The sequence below is a fragment of the Haliotis rubra genome, unplaced genomic scaffold (assembly GCF_003918875.1).
Source record: "Haliotis rubra isolate DU_JTF1 unplaced genomic scaffold, ASM391887v1 Scf173, whole genome shotgun sequence".
NCBI lineage: Eukaryota > Metazoa > Mollusca > Gastropoda > Lepetellida > Haliotidae > Haliotis > Haliotis rubra.
Window position 1 is genome coordinate 148,742 of NW_025765703.1, and position 13,606 is coordinate 162,347.

General features: G+C 40.6%; 1 protein-coding gene across 2 annotated transcripts in view; it reads right to left on the bottom strand.

The window, feature by feature from the left end:
- Positions 1-13,606, bottom strand: part of LOC124272775 — a 71,940-nt gene that overhangs the window by 13,181 nt on the left and 45,153 nt on the right. Inside the window, exons 2-3 of one of the 2 annotated variants that reach the window (XM_046707977.1) lie at positions 8,954-9,024; positions 2,870-2,938 (exon numbers count right to left, since the gene is read on the bottom strand). In XM_046707977.1, the coding sequence (XP_046563933.1) occupies positions 2,870-2,938; positions 8,954-9,017 (133 nt within the window). In that variant the 5' untranslated portion in view covers positions 9,018-9,024. Of the gene's footprint in view, positions 1-2,869; positions 2,939-8,953; positions 9,174-13,606 lie in introns of those variants that run through there. The other variant, XM_046707978.1, reaches the window with a different exon arrangement.

Consider the following 13,606-nt stretch of genomic DNA (forward strand, 5'->3'; position numbering starts at 1 on the left):
CACACCAGAAACAGTCTTTACTGAAAAGCAGATTTCATTTACTGAATTTGAAATTCGCAAACAAGGGAATAGATGTTACAATCTTCAGTAACATTCTCAGACAATGATCACTTTAACTTAATGTCCCACAGTTCTAGTATTTCAAATTCCAATTTTTTTAATAAACGTGATTATCATGGATATATTTTTCAATAAACGTGGTTATCATGGATATGTTTTTCAATAAACGTGGTTATCATGGATATATTTTTCAATAAACGTGGTTATCGTGGATATATCTTTCAATAAACGTGGTTATCATGGATATATTTTCAATAAACGTGGTTATCATGGATATATTTTTCAATAAACGTGGTTATCGTGGATATATTTTTCAATAAACGTGGTTATCATGGATATATTTTTCAATAAACGTGGTTATCATGGATATATTTTTCAATAAACGTGGTTATCATGGATATATTTTTCAATAAACGTGGTTATCATGGATATATTTTTCAATAAACGTGGTTATCATGGATATATTTTTATCAATAAACGTGGTTATCATGGATATATTTTTCAATAAACGTGGTTATCATGGATATATTTTTCAATAAACGTGGTTATCATGGATATATTTTTCAATAAACGTGGTTATCATGGATATATTTTTCAATAAACGTGGTTATCATGGATATATTTTTCAATAAACGTGGTTATCATGGACATATTTTCATCTATTGTCTTTAAGTGTTCAGGAAAATAGATATAATCAAATGTTATCTGATGTTTACTGAATGTTTTCTTCAATCACATGTGAAAAGCTGGACTTCCCTGCAGGAATGTGGACGTGAAAGGAAGCTGGACTTCCCTGCAGGAATGTGGACGTGAAAGGAAGCTGGACTTCCCTGCAGGAATGTGGACGTGAAAGGAAGCTGGACTTCCCTGCAGGAATGTGGACGTGAAAGGAAGCTGGACTTCCCTGCAGGAATGTGGACGTGAAAGGAAGCTGGACTTCCCTGCAGGAATGTGGACGTGAAAGGAAGCTGGACTTCCCTGCAGTAATGTCGACGTGAAAGGAAGATGGTTATGGCGCTGCCAGATGCGCATAATTCACTGTGTATTGCAACATACAACCCGTTTAGAAGAGGTAGCTCCCATCGGTCTCGTTATCACTCACCTTCCAATACCCACTCTGTAGTCGCCAAAATGGTTATTGTAACTCCCAATACTATTAAAGTACTCCATTTGGGAGAGCTTTCATGAGTGGAAGAGCGGACAAATTATGAGGCTGTAAAAGCCGTTTGAAAATCAATTAAATGCAGGCAAAATCTATTATAAAATGTGTCATGTGACATATTAGGATATGTGTTAAAACCACGTAATTCAGTTTCATTTTCAGGATTAGCCTTTTCAAATTTCTTACATTTAATGGAATATTACTATGCATGAATCGATGTTTCAGTGGATGTTTTCATGTGATTTTCTTCACGTTTTTCACGGACACCGGGTGTCGTGATTGACGGTCAGCGATCCGTCCACATAAGTTTCACCACTACTGACGTCAAATGGAATCTGTTTCGGTGAATGATGCGATCGGGGTATTCTTGACGTTCTGAATTGAGTTGCAAGTTGGATAAAACGTACTCTTGACTGTTTATAGAAAACCTTTCAGATGTATGGTATATTCCAATATTGGAGTTCACAAAGATTATTCAGTGTCCTTAAAGCTGAAGAGACATAGGTTAATAGGATAAATCTCTTGAATTTGATGAAGAGAACGCACTTGGGCTGTTTGATTTGATATGTCATTACGATTGCAAATATTAGAGAAAATAGAGACTGGTAAATACAAACGGAAAGGCAATCGTTGACATTTTGAGCCGTGCCCACTGAACGTACTGAAGGACGTGTGAAATAAACCCTTTCGTTTCTGCTTCTTTACCACGACCTTTTCTTGCAAATTAATTAGCCAGGACTCTTCCATGTCATGCTGTTCACAAGAGAGTTCTTACAAGGATATTATAATAATTAGTTGTTTGGTCGCATGTACCACCTGTGTACACTCCTTCACCAGAGGAAGTAGATTGGGATACTATTGGGCTTACAACTGTTTTTATGACCTACAAGGACACCCACACTCACACAACGCGAGAGAACTATCACATTAGACCGATGCCGAAGCTAGTACATGGACGACATGGGGAAAACATGTTTCCAAGTAATTTAATCTTCTATTTACTGTATATATTAGGATCATAGACAAGTCAGTCAATAAGGACAATATTAATCTGTACTGGACAGATCTTGGTATGTGTTCGTGCTGATTAATAAGGACCAGCTGTACGTTCATTAAGTAATATATATAACCGTTGTGTGGTCATGTATATCACTGCATGAGGTATCATGGATAACACTGTGATATCAACATCGTATAAAAGACATCAGGGGAAGAGAAGAGACGCCTTGATGCTTAGGCTTTGGGTTTTTGAAGTTTAACTAATATTTGTCTTATTGGTATTTATCTTTATTGGTTTTAGTTTATTTCATTTGAAGACTGTTAAATGTTTTAGCATATAGAACTTTTAGAGGAGAGATTAGTAGTCATGTTCCTGAAGATAATATGTTCTATGCCCAAATTTGTTCCACAAGTATCATCTTTGAGAACGTACACAAGAGCCTTGTGCGTCCAATGCAATGTTCTGTTTTTTTTGTTTCTGTCTGGAAACTATTGCCGGTAGATTGTCCTTGTATCATTCATGAAACGTCTTTTATTGGTAATATTTACTTCAATATGTTCATCGTATCATACTCATACTTTTTCATTTTTTCTACTTTGAAATACTGACAACAAAACCTTTGTCCAGCGTGTAGTGTTGGTACTTACAGTTTCGTTTGTCGACATTATCTACCCAGTAAGTATCATCTAGGGAGAGAGACCTTGCGAAGGAAAGACCTGAAACATAACAAAGACCGTCAATGTACGAAACACACATGGACAATGTCCTGTAGCTCACCTGGAAAATGTTTACTTTACATGTCACCCTCACCATTGTTTCCTTGTTGGTACATCTCACAAAACTGATGAACTGACGAATATTTAGCTTTGATTGCATAGCAATAGACGTGGATTAGCTGTATCTCAATTCACCTGGACTTAACGTGCCCATTTTCCATGTGACTGTAATATACGCACACACGCAGGCTCGCACGCACACTCGCATCTCAACATATATTTAATTGAAAGAAACCCAGTCTCCTCTGGTTGAATATTGTAACTCTCCACAGAGAAAAACCTGAACGACAGGTGTTCAACGAATGACTGACTCCTCAATGAAACCTACATGAATGAAACTTGTAAATCTGCATTTCACTTAAGCATCGATTGATAACATGCGTAAGTAAACATGAAGTGGGGAGCTCCGTTCTAGCGTCAAACTTACATTTCACGCCAAAGTGCTGTAATGTTTTTCCGGAAGTCATAGGCATTTTAGCAATGAATCCCTACAACATCAGGAAGTTCTGAGTGATGTGAAGACCATAATACAACTAGTGGGGTCGGAATTCATTTTCAAGGAAGAACTGCATTTCTAGTGCTACCTGGTGTTTCTAGTGGTGCTGGTATTGATTCACTATGAGAATGTATGCATCCTTTAAGTAGGTGCTTCTACAGAAACATCTTTGTTCTCTCTCCTCACCCATGTCTTCACTCCGCAACGTGTGGTGCTGGCGGAAATATGCCTCTGCTCGGTCAGCTGTGAATGGATTGGTTCTCTTTGTCGTGTGACTGACAAATAGTGGGGTAGTGCGAGGAGGCAGAATGTACGCGTAAACAACAAACTGGAGGAATTCTGGAATTCGATATGGAATGATGCAGATTCCAGTGAACGGTGTTAAGATATACCATGTGCAACTGCATCGTGTCTTAGTAAGATATGTATAAGCGACACATAGATGCTCAAGTGTATATGTCGGTCATGTCTCACCATGATATGTCTAAACAACCCCTCAGTAACAGTCCCTATTTCTGATTTAACCTTGATCAAGGCACTGTCATGACTTGAAACGAGACACACAATCACCGAGCCCAATCACCAGTCTGCCATGCGCGCCTACATGTTGCTGCTAATGTTTTGTGATGAGGGCAACCCTGCTATTTAACTAGCCTTTGTTTCTGTGTACTCTACACAGATGTGGGAACAGGTTATCTAGGGGCATTTTGCCCCCTCCAGTGGGCGAGGGAAGTTAAGTGCACGATGATCACACGCCATGGCCTGGGGGCAAGCACGTCGGTCATAGCTAATGGTCCCAGATTGCCAGTATGTTGCCATCGGTGTGGAAGGTCGGCTGTTAGTTCACTATAGCTCAGTTAACTATCTCATGATGACATCAGTGTGGTGGCCTCGGGCACCCACCAAGGGCACCTGCTCATCAACGTCAACAACGTTACACATTTAGATACATACAATTCCCTATATCGCTTGTTTTGTAGCAGACACAATAATATGTTCTACAGGGCAAACGATATGAAACACGACTGTGCAGGAGTAACACGATAAGTCCTCTTGTGTTGGCTAATATGCTCGAGATGCAGCTAGCTTGAAGAGAAACAACTGTTGTTTGAGTGTTGGTTAGAATCTATGTTTCCTGTAATCTGTAATCTACTGATTGGTGTATATCGGGAGCACCACGTGACACCAACATGTCTTTGTGACTAGACTAAGAGAGAGAGAGAGATCAATACCACCGCGTTTGGATGTGTGAATCAACGAGAAAATTTATGGGCTTGACGAACACACGACGGTCTTCCTCTTCCCTACTTGACGATAGCTATGTTTTATTATTCTTTTATCAAAACTCACGATGGTTTTAGACGATTATGTTTTATTATATGTACGTGTAGTAACCATCATCCCAGATTACAATTCTGAAACCAAGAGGGTTATATCAGTTCGGAATAGTTTTTTAACATGTGAAATCAGTAGCATCATGTAAACACACCTGGGCATGTGTCGCCGGAGATGAATTAACACCGTCTCTCGCTGACATTCTTTCTCTCCAGTAAACACATAAACGGAAAAAGCACGTTTAGCCGCGGGTCTGGCGTGATCTTCCCTCACACAGGTGACTGTGTTGACTCTCGTGAGATGTATATCATCTGGGACTGGCGTGATCTTCCCTCACACAAGTGACTGTGTTGACTCTCGTGAGATGTATATCATCTGGGACTGGCGTGATCTTCCCTCACACAAGTGACTGTGTTGACTCGTGTGATGTGATCATCTAATTGTTGACTCTCGTGACATGTATATCATCTGGGACTGACGTGATCTTCCCTCACACAAGTGACTGTGTTGACTCTCGTGAGATGTATATCATCTGGGACTGACGTGATCTTCCCTCACACAAGTGACTGTGTTGACTCTCGTGAGATGTATATCATCTGGGACACTGGGATGACGTGATCTTCCCTCACACAAGTGACTGTGTTGACTCTCGTGAGATGTATATCATCTGGGACTGACGTGATCTTCCCTCACACAAGTGACTGTGTTGACTCTCGTGAGATGTATATCATCTAGGACTGGGACTGACGTGATCTTCCCTCGTGACTTCCCTCCACAAGTGACGGTGTTGACTCTCCTGAGATGTATATCATCTGGGACTGACGTGATCTTCCCTCACACAAGTGACGGTGTTGACTCTCGTGAGATGTATATCATCTGGGACTGACGTGATCTTCCCTCACACAAGTGACGGTGTTGACTCTCGTGAGATGTATATCATCTGGGACTGACGTGATCTTCCCTCACACAAGTGACTGTGTTGACTCTCGTGAGATGTATATCATCTGGGACTGACGTGATCTTCCCTCACACAAGTGACTGTGTTGACACTCCTGAGATGTATATCATCTAGTGCTGACGTGATCTTCCCTCACACAAGTGACGGTGTTGACACTCCTGAGATGTATATCATCTAGTGCTGAAGTGATCTTCCCTCACACAAGTGACGGTGTTGACTTTCGTGAGATGTATATCATCTGGGACTGCCGTGATCTTCCCTCACACAAGTGACTGTGTTGACACTCGTGAGATGTATATAATCTAGTGCTGACGTGATCTTCCCTCACACAAGTGACTGTGTTGACTCTCGTGAGATGTTGACACTCGTGATATCATCTGGGACTGACGTGATCTTCCCTCACACAAGTGACTGTGTTGACACTCGTGAGATGTATATCATCTGGGACTGACGTGATCTTCCCTCACACAAGTGACAGTGTTGACACTCGTGAGATGTATATCATCTAATGCTGACGTGATCTTCCCTCACACTAGTGACAGTGTTGACACTCGTGAGATGTATATCATCTGGGACTGACGTGATCTTCCCTCACACAAGCGACAGTGTTGACACTCGTGAGATGTATATCATCTAATGCTGGCGTGATCTTCCCTCACACAAGTGACAGTGTTGACTCTCGTGAGATGTATATCATCTAATGCTGGCGTGATCTTCCCTCACACAAGTGACAGTGTTGACACTCGTGAGATGTATATCATCTAGGACTGTCGTGATCTTCCCTCACACAAGTGACTGTGTTGACTCTCGTGAGATGTATATCATCTAGTGCTGGCGTGATCTTCCCTCACACAAGTGACTGTGTTGACACTCGTGATATGTATATCATCTAGGACTGACGTGATCTTCCCTCACACAAGTGACAGTGTTGACACTCGTGAGATGTATATCATCTAGGACTGACGTGATCTTCCCTCACACAAGTGACAGTGTTGACACTCGTGAGATGTATATCATCTAATGCTGGCGTGATCTTCCCTCACACAAGTGACAGTGTTGACACTCGTGAGATGTATATCATCTAATGCTGGCGTGATCTTCCCTCACACAAGTGACAGTGTTGACACTCGTGAGATGTATATCATCTAATGCTGGCGTGATCTTCCCTCACACAAGTGACTGTGTTGACACTCGTGAGATGTATATCATCTAGTTCTGTCGTGATCTTCCCTCACACAAGTGACTGTGTTGACTCTCGTGAGATGTATATCATCTGGGACTGACGTGACCTTCCCTCACACAAGTGACAGTAATAGTGCATAGCGCACAGCCATTTCCAACTGCTTGTGTGACTTTGCATCCAAATGTTAATATGAAATGTAGATTATGAAATGGAATTTGATGAAACACCTTCACAGTTGATGCCCGGCGGTTGCAGAAGCTCAGAATCTAAGGCGACACAATATGGAGACTCCTTTTCATTTCGTCTTCTGCATTCTCGTGGTTTTCACTGCCCAGAATATGTAGAGTGAGTGAGTATGGTTTTACGCCGCTTTTAGCAATATTCCAGCAATATCTCTGCAGGGGACAACAGAAATGGGCTTCCCACATTGTACCTATGTGGTGAATCGAACCCGGGTCTTCGGCGTGACGAACCAACGCTTTAACCCCTAGGCTACCCCACCGTCCAGACTATGTAGAGCGTGTCATGGACAACAAACTAAACCATATTGTTTAGATATATAGAAACCATTTATATCTTTTAACACCAATGTGACTGACAAGATTGAGGTAAAAGATGATAAATATGTGGACCTCACTTGAAAAATGTCACGCTGTCATCTCTGCAGACCAAATTGTCTGAGTCCCCATTGTTTTCCTTGCCTTAGGTTCGGTTCGGACACTCTGGACAAGGCAAATGTCTTCACTTTTTCTGAAAAGGTCTTGGTGGTTTTCACTAGGCAGCGCTAACTGAGAGAAGTAGTTTGAACTGCATGAAGAGGAGCCAAGGTCCTTAATGTAAGCTGACAGTTAGTGTCGGGTATCCTACGTTGTATATTGATTTGAATGATAATAAGATAAAGAACTTCATGCAACTTTTTTAACGGAACGTGTATAAGATTATCCCAGTCAGTCAAACAAACTCAAACAGCGATCTATTTAACAAACCCAGAGCAGCCTACATGGGTTCTCGCAATCAATAGAATGCCGTGTCAGCGTCGTGTTCGCTGGCTTGTAGCATCCTTCCGCTTGGCTGAGATGCAAGCAACAAACTACCTATGGTCCTGGCATTCACGATGATACTTCCACATAGCGGAAGCCATTTGCATCCAGTCTTAATCCAGGACGGCGGATCAATGCTGACAGAGGCAGTCGAACAAAATACCTAATTACAGTCTTCCACGGTCCTGTGTAAACTGCCCCGTGGAGGCGGTACCTACATTGTATTTTGGCCACCTTTTGTCTGATGTAACGTCAGACACTAATGCCTTAGACTCAAGAAATGTTGGAACAATACCGAAAGCACGCGTTCTCATTTATGAACAGTATCAGTAGGACATATTTCAGGTGTAATTGAATAATGAGTTATTGGCAGCCGTAACCACTTCTTGATTGTGAGGATTTTTTGCATCAGAACAAATAGATGTATCCACGTTTATCTAACCATTTGGACCATGTTAAGACGGTTTGTAATGAAAAGATTCATTGACTAGAAACAACTGTTTTCTCAAATATGCACAAGATTTGACGTAATGTCAATTAAAAATAAGTAATGGGAAGTTTCCGATTGAACAAGATTTATACTTTGTATACTTCGTCAAAAGCCTGACTGTATATATCGAATAAGTTAGAATTGAGTATATACGCACATACTCTGCGCGTAATATATCACAGAAGGCTGTAACATATTTTAGCAATAGGCTTTACAGTATAGAATGTCACAATTGCCATATATTACATATTACATACTATTGATAATATATGCTACAATCGTTTGAAAGTGGCATTTATGTGTAGTAACAACTCGTCTATACAAACACTCTCAGAACAACTTCATGAGCACTTCCAATACATCCAGATGCATCAGTGAGAAAGTACACACGAAGTTCTGGGACTATACCCCACAGAGAGTAATAGTTACATTAGGAGTACCGTAATGACCTACCTGTGTATGACAACAATACAAAGAGGGGCAACAGAGCGCTGAGGGCGGCACCAGATGGTTTCATGCTGCTTCTGAAAGTAGAGGAGATGTAGGTAAGATGCAGTCTCTGGAGGTCATAGGTAAGGCATTGTCGGTGGACTTCACTTGGACGTTCTCACAAACACGACTGCAGAGTAGGTTTTGAATGTATCAACACCAACGTAACGGACAGAGTCATGGATGGGAGATGAGGGGGCGGGAGTGCGGGAGGAGGGGTGGAGCAAAGAAAAGTGTGGGAAGAAGATTGGCCCTTTAATGAATGCAGCCGTGGGTGGCGGGCGGGAGGTTTCCTGACAGTATTTTCATTGGCTCTGCGAGTCTGTAAAGACAGGTGTGGAACTATCACGTTCTGGCAGGTCGATCGTGCCATTTCCACTTAATTCTCTGAGTGTTAGCTCTGCACAATTAACGTGGGCTCACGTGCCAATATCATTCTCACTATGCAAACATATCTTGTTTTGTACTTGACCATTTTAGGTATGAACCGAAGGCAATTTTGTTTTGACATTCTCAAGGGGCATATTACAGCTATTTGTAGACATATGTTTTGCACGAAGAGTTAATCTTATTTGTTGCTTTGAAAGGTCCCATGATGGAGTGTGACGCTAGTTTCACCAATATAGTTTTCCTAAGCGTCATGAAATGACATTCAGTGTCATTAGATGCTTTGATTGGAACTGCAAATACCAGACCAGCAACTAACATAAAACATTTGGTAAAGTTGTCCAAATGTCACTTCTCCGTATAACAAAAGCAATGATTTCATAATTGTGAATAAACCCGATCCATTCCCTTTTCTACTCAACAAATGGTTTTCAAACTGTCCGTTATGTTCAATCAGGTTCTCAGCACACCATTAGTCGGGTTCGAGACATGTTCAGTCAAGATCGGTTTTTCTGGATGGCCACTGGAACCCGGAAGTAGGTTCAGCGCCATTAGCACGTGCTGAAGGAGAGTAAATGGATTCCTTTCTTTCGATCTCCGTAGGAAGGGAGGAAAGTGTGAGTGTTTTTCTTCCTTTCCAACTCTGATCGGTGACATCCGAAGGTCGGCTCTTAATACCATCCGTCATGAGCACAGTAGGACAGAGAGAGATGACAGCCATGCTGCCCTTGCTGGTAGTGTTGCTTTTAAGTAGATAATCCATTAACTTTTGTCGGAGGGTTTGAGTCAACAAATACTCGTGCTACCCATTGTCTGGTCATAATGAAATGAGTGATATTGCTCAAGCTTTATTGTATGTCCGTGTATGAAACTTACCAGTAAATGAAATAAAAGTAAATACAAGCGACAAAATACCCTTCTATAATTATTAGAAATATTTATTTAATGTCGGGGGGGATTCGGTATCAGTGTGTATCTACAAATCACCATAGAGACGGCTCCTGCGGAGTGGAGCCTGTCCTGCCTCATCGGTGGTACTTCTCACAAACACATACAGGAGTCAATTGTTCATTCCATAATACATGGAGGTAAATGGTACAAGTAATAATGTTTTCTTTGTCATTCGTAACAGCCTCTAAGAACGCTGTGAACGTTGTGAAGTAAATCTACATATCAGTATCAAGTTTTTAAACAATTGTTAAAGTTATACAGTAGGCGTGTTCTCAGCGAGTTGTCATACTGACACAGGATTTGATTTGATCATGGTGCGTTTATTGGATATGAACAAATTGAATCTGGAATATCCTGACATGGATGAGGGACGCATTCTTTATGCGTTCTATCACTGGACAGCAACTGTTTTATGCTTAATAATAACAAATATTCTATATTCTTTCATGAAAACGGTCAGTACTGTATCAATCATGTTATGTACTGGCGTTGTCCAGAAAATGGGATCAAATATCACATTAAGTTTCACCATAGAAAAACGGAATTGATTTATCTCTTTAATCGTAAGAGATTGGAGATAGCACTTAACCACCACTACAAATTCTTTAGTGTAATCCCATTCAAAGCAAAACCGTGTTAATCACAATTGTGATTGGTGCACACACAGTCTATGAACATCATTTCTCAGAAGTTGTGTTGGTGGACTGGATCTGCTTGCAGTGCGTGACCACTTTATTGTCCGTGTGGTCATTACTGAAGCCAGGGGGTAGAATTACTGTTATCTAGTCACACGTAGTGGTGGAACTAACAATGCTGACCTTCACTTAATGTTACGTTAATCCGTGTACCATTGACGACACGTTAACACACCATCTGTTTGAAGGAAATGGCACGTTTCTCAACAACTGAAATGGGATGGGAATATACACTCAATTACAGTATAAAAACACGTAAAATAGTATGACAGGTGGCATGTTTCCTACAAATGCATGCATGACACAAATATTGTGCTCGTAATACATAATATATACATATATAATATATTATATCGGCTCTTCAAATATTTGAAGAGAACAAAAGAGGTGGCATTACAACATGTTGAGGTAGCCAGGCATTCTCCCCGACGTGTCGATAAGCCTCACAGAGAGAGCCTCATATAAAGCGTAAACCTTGATCTCGATTTCGCCGAAAAGTGGATTCCCTTCGGCGTTAAAGGCTAAAGGTTCGATAACAATCATAGGAACTGATCACAGAACAATCAGTGTTGACACCAAGTGTTCGTGAAAATACTAAGCATGTCCCGCCCTTTCGGCGGCACCAGTCACTCACAAAATGGAATATGTTTCTGTAAAACCTCTGCTTCAACCCCTTCAATCAGTGTTTTGAATTATACCTATGAGCATCTTCGAGAGGAACCAAATAAATATTCGCGTTCGAACTACACAATACTGTGATTAATAGTAATGTAGTCGGGTTTTGTTGAGACGCTATAAACCAAGTCATCCTAGCCTTATAATGGACATCTTGGTCACATAGGTTATTACAATACATTGTACCATGTCAACCACTTTCACTTGATATAATTAATTTTAGTATTTTGGGTTTTAATTTCAACAAGAAACAGTACTTACCATGCTTCATTCAAATGTCATATCAGGCCGGTCTTATTATTATAGGAATTATATGAAAGGTGACCTGTTGTAAGTATGTTAGTGACATTGTCACATCTTGCTGGACCAGACAATTCAGAGACCGACAACATGAGCATTGATCCAAGCATTTAGCATACGATGGCATGCATCAATCAAGTCAGCGGGCCTGATTCCTAATTCAGTTAGCCGCCCCTTAACAAGGCTTGTGTAAAACCATTTGTAGCCCGGATCTGGTTTGATTCCAAAATCGAAGATAAATCTGTTTAACAAAAGTACATGAACAAATGCATTTCCATGTTTTACAAAAATATAAAACATTGTCAACACCGTTCAAGTTCCACTTCCTGTTTGTAATGATAGTTTGACAGTTTTGTTTTAACACTTAAATCTGTGGGGACATATATAACGTATAACTCCCACTTCAATTCTGAGCGTGTCATGTCCATCCTTAACGCATTTATCAATCGATTGATAGAGACAGCTATTCACTCCCCAAAGAAGGCTCAGAAGATGGCGTGAGCTCAACTGCTTCTCAAATATTATTAGAAACCAAACTACTTATCATCTATATACCGGTCTCGTGACAGTGTTGTGATTTTTCAGATTTAAATTGATGACTGCTGGTATTCACGGTGTTCATGAAGTGGGTTTCCAGCAACTTAAATATAACTGTGCTGTGAAGTGCTGTAGACTGATCTGTTTCATTATGTGAACGGATGGTGCTGTGAGTTCCTTATAATGAATATTTACCATGGTAAAATGAACGAAAATGGACTGAGGGATTAATGTAAGATCTCACGAGTTGTTGATCAATGGCTTCCAGAGGAATCATATTTCAGTTAACGTCAGAGTATTTTTATCTCTTCATTTAACTTTTTAGTAAAAATATATGTGTCCATATCAAACGCGAATTATGGAAAGTTAATTTTCCCTGAGGCAAGGACTGTACCAGTGATGTTCATGTTGAAGTCAGGTTAAAGGTAAAACCTGGGATGATGTAGGCTAAGAAAGATCAAGCTTGACGTGATGAAGATGGCATCTGGAAGAAGGCTGACTGCCTATTGTGTTCATTTAGTTCATGTTAAAATGGTATTTACTAAGATCTATATTGAATGGGAATGATTTATTACAGGATGAGATTGATAAAGTTAAGCTGTACGCGAGGTTGTGTAGCTATAATTTGACAGGAATAACATTCTGTTAGATGCAGTCACTGGTTAGGTGGTATATAATGTTTTGTTACTACTAGATAGGTGGCTAGGTCGCTTATCGTACAACTTGGAAGCTAGAACGTGGATGGTACCACATAGGTAGTAGAACATAGTTGTAACAATCATGTTGGCCAACGTATTGCTGTACAGCCAGTAGGTTAGTGGTAACACATGCTGCAGCAAGATTGGAGTTTGGGAGTAGAAAATGCCATGTTGTATCGTGAAGCTGGGTGACATAACATGGTATTTTCTGTTGTTATTTAGATTGTACAACATTTGCGTCGTAGCTGCAAGATGGGTGGTTGGCTTGTAGGTCGAAGGTGGGATGTAAACCATGTTGTGTGGTAGCTAAGAGGCGGGTAGAATAACATATTGTTTTGTTGTTAGAAGGCGAATAGCATATTGTTTTGTTGTTA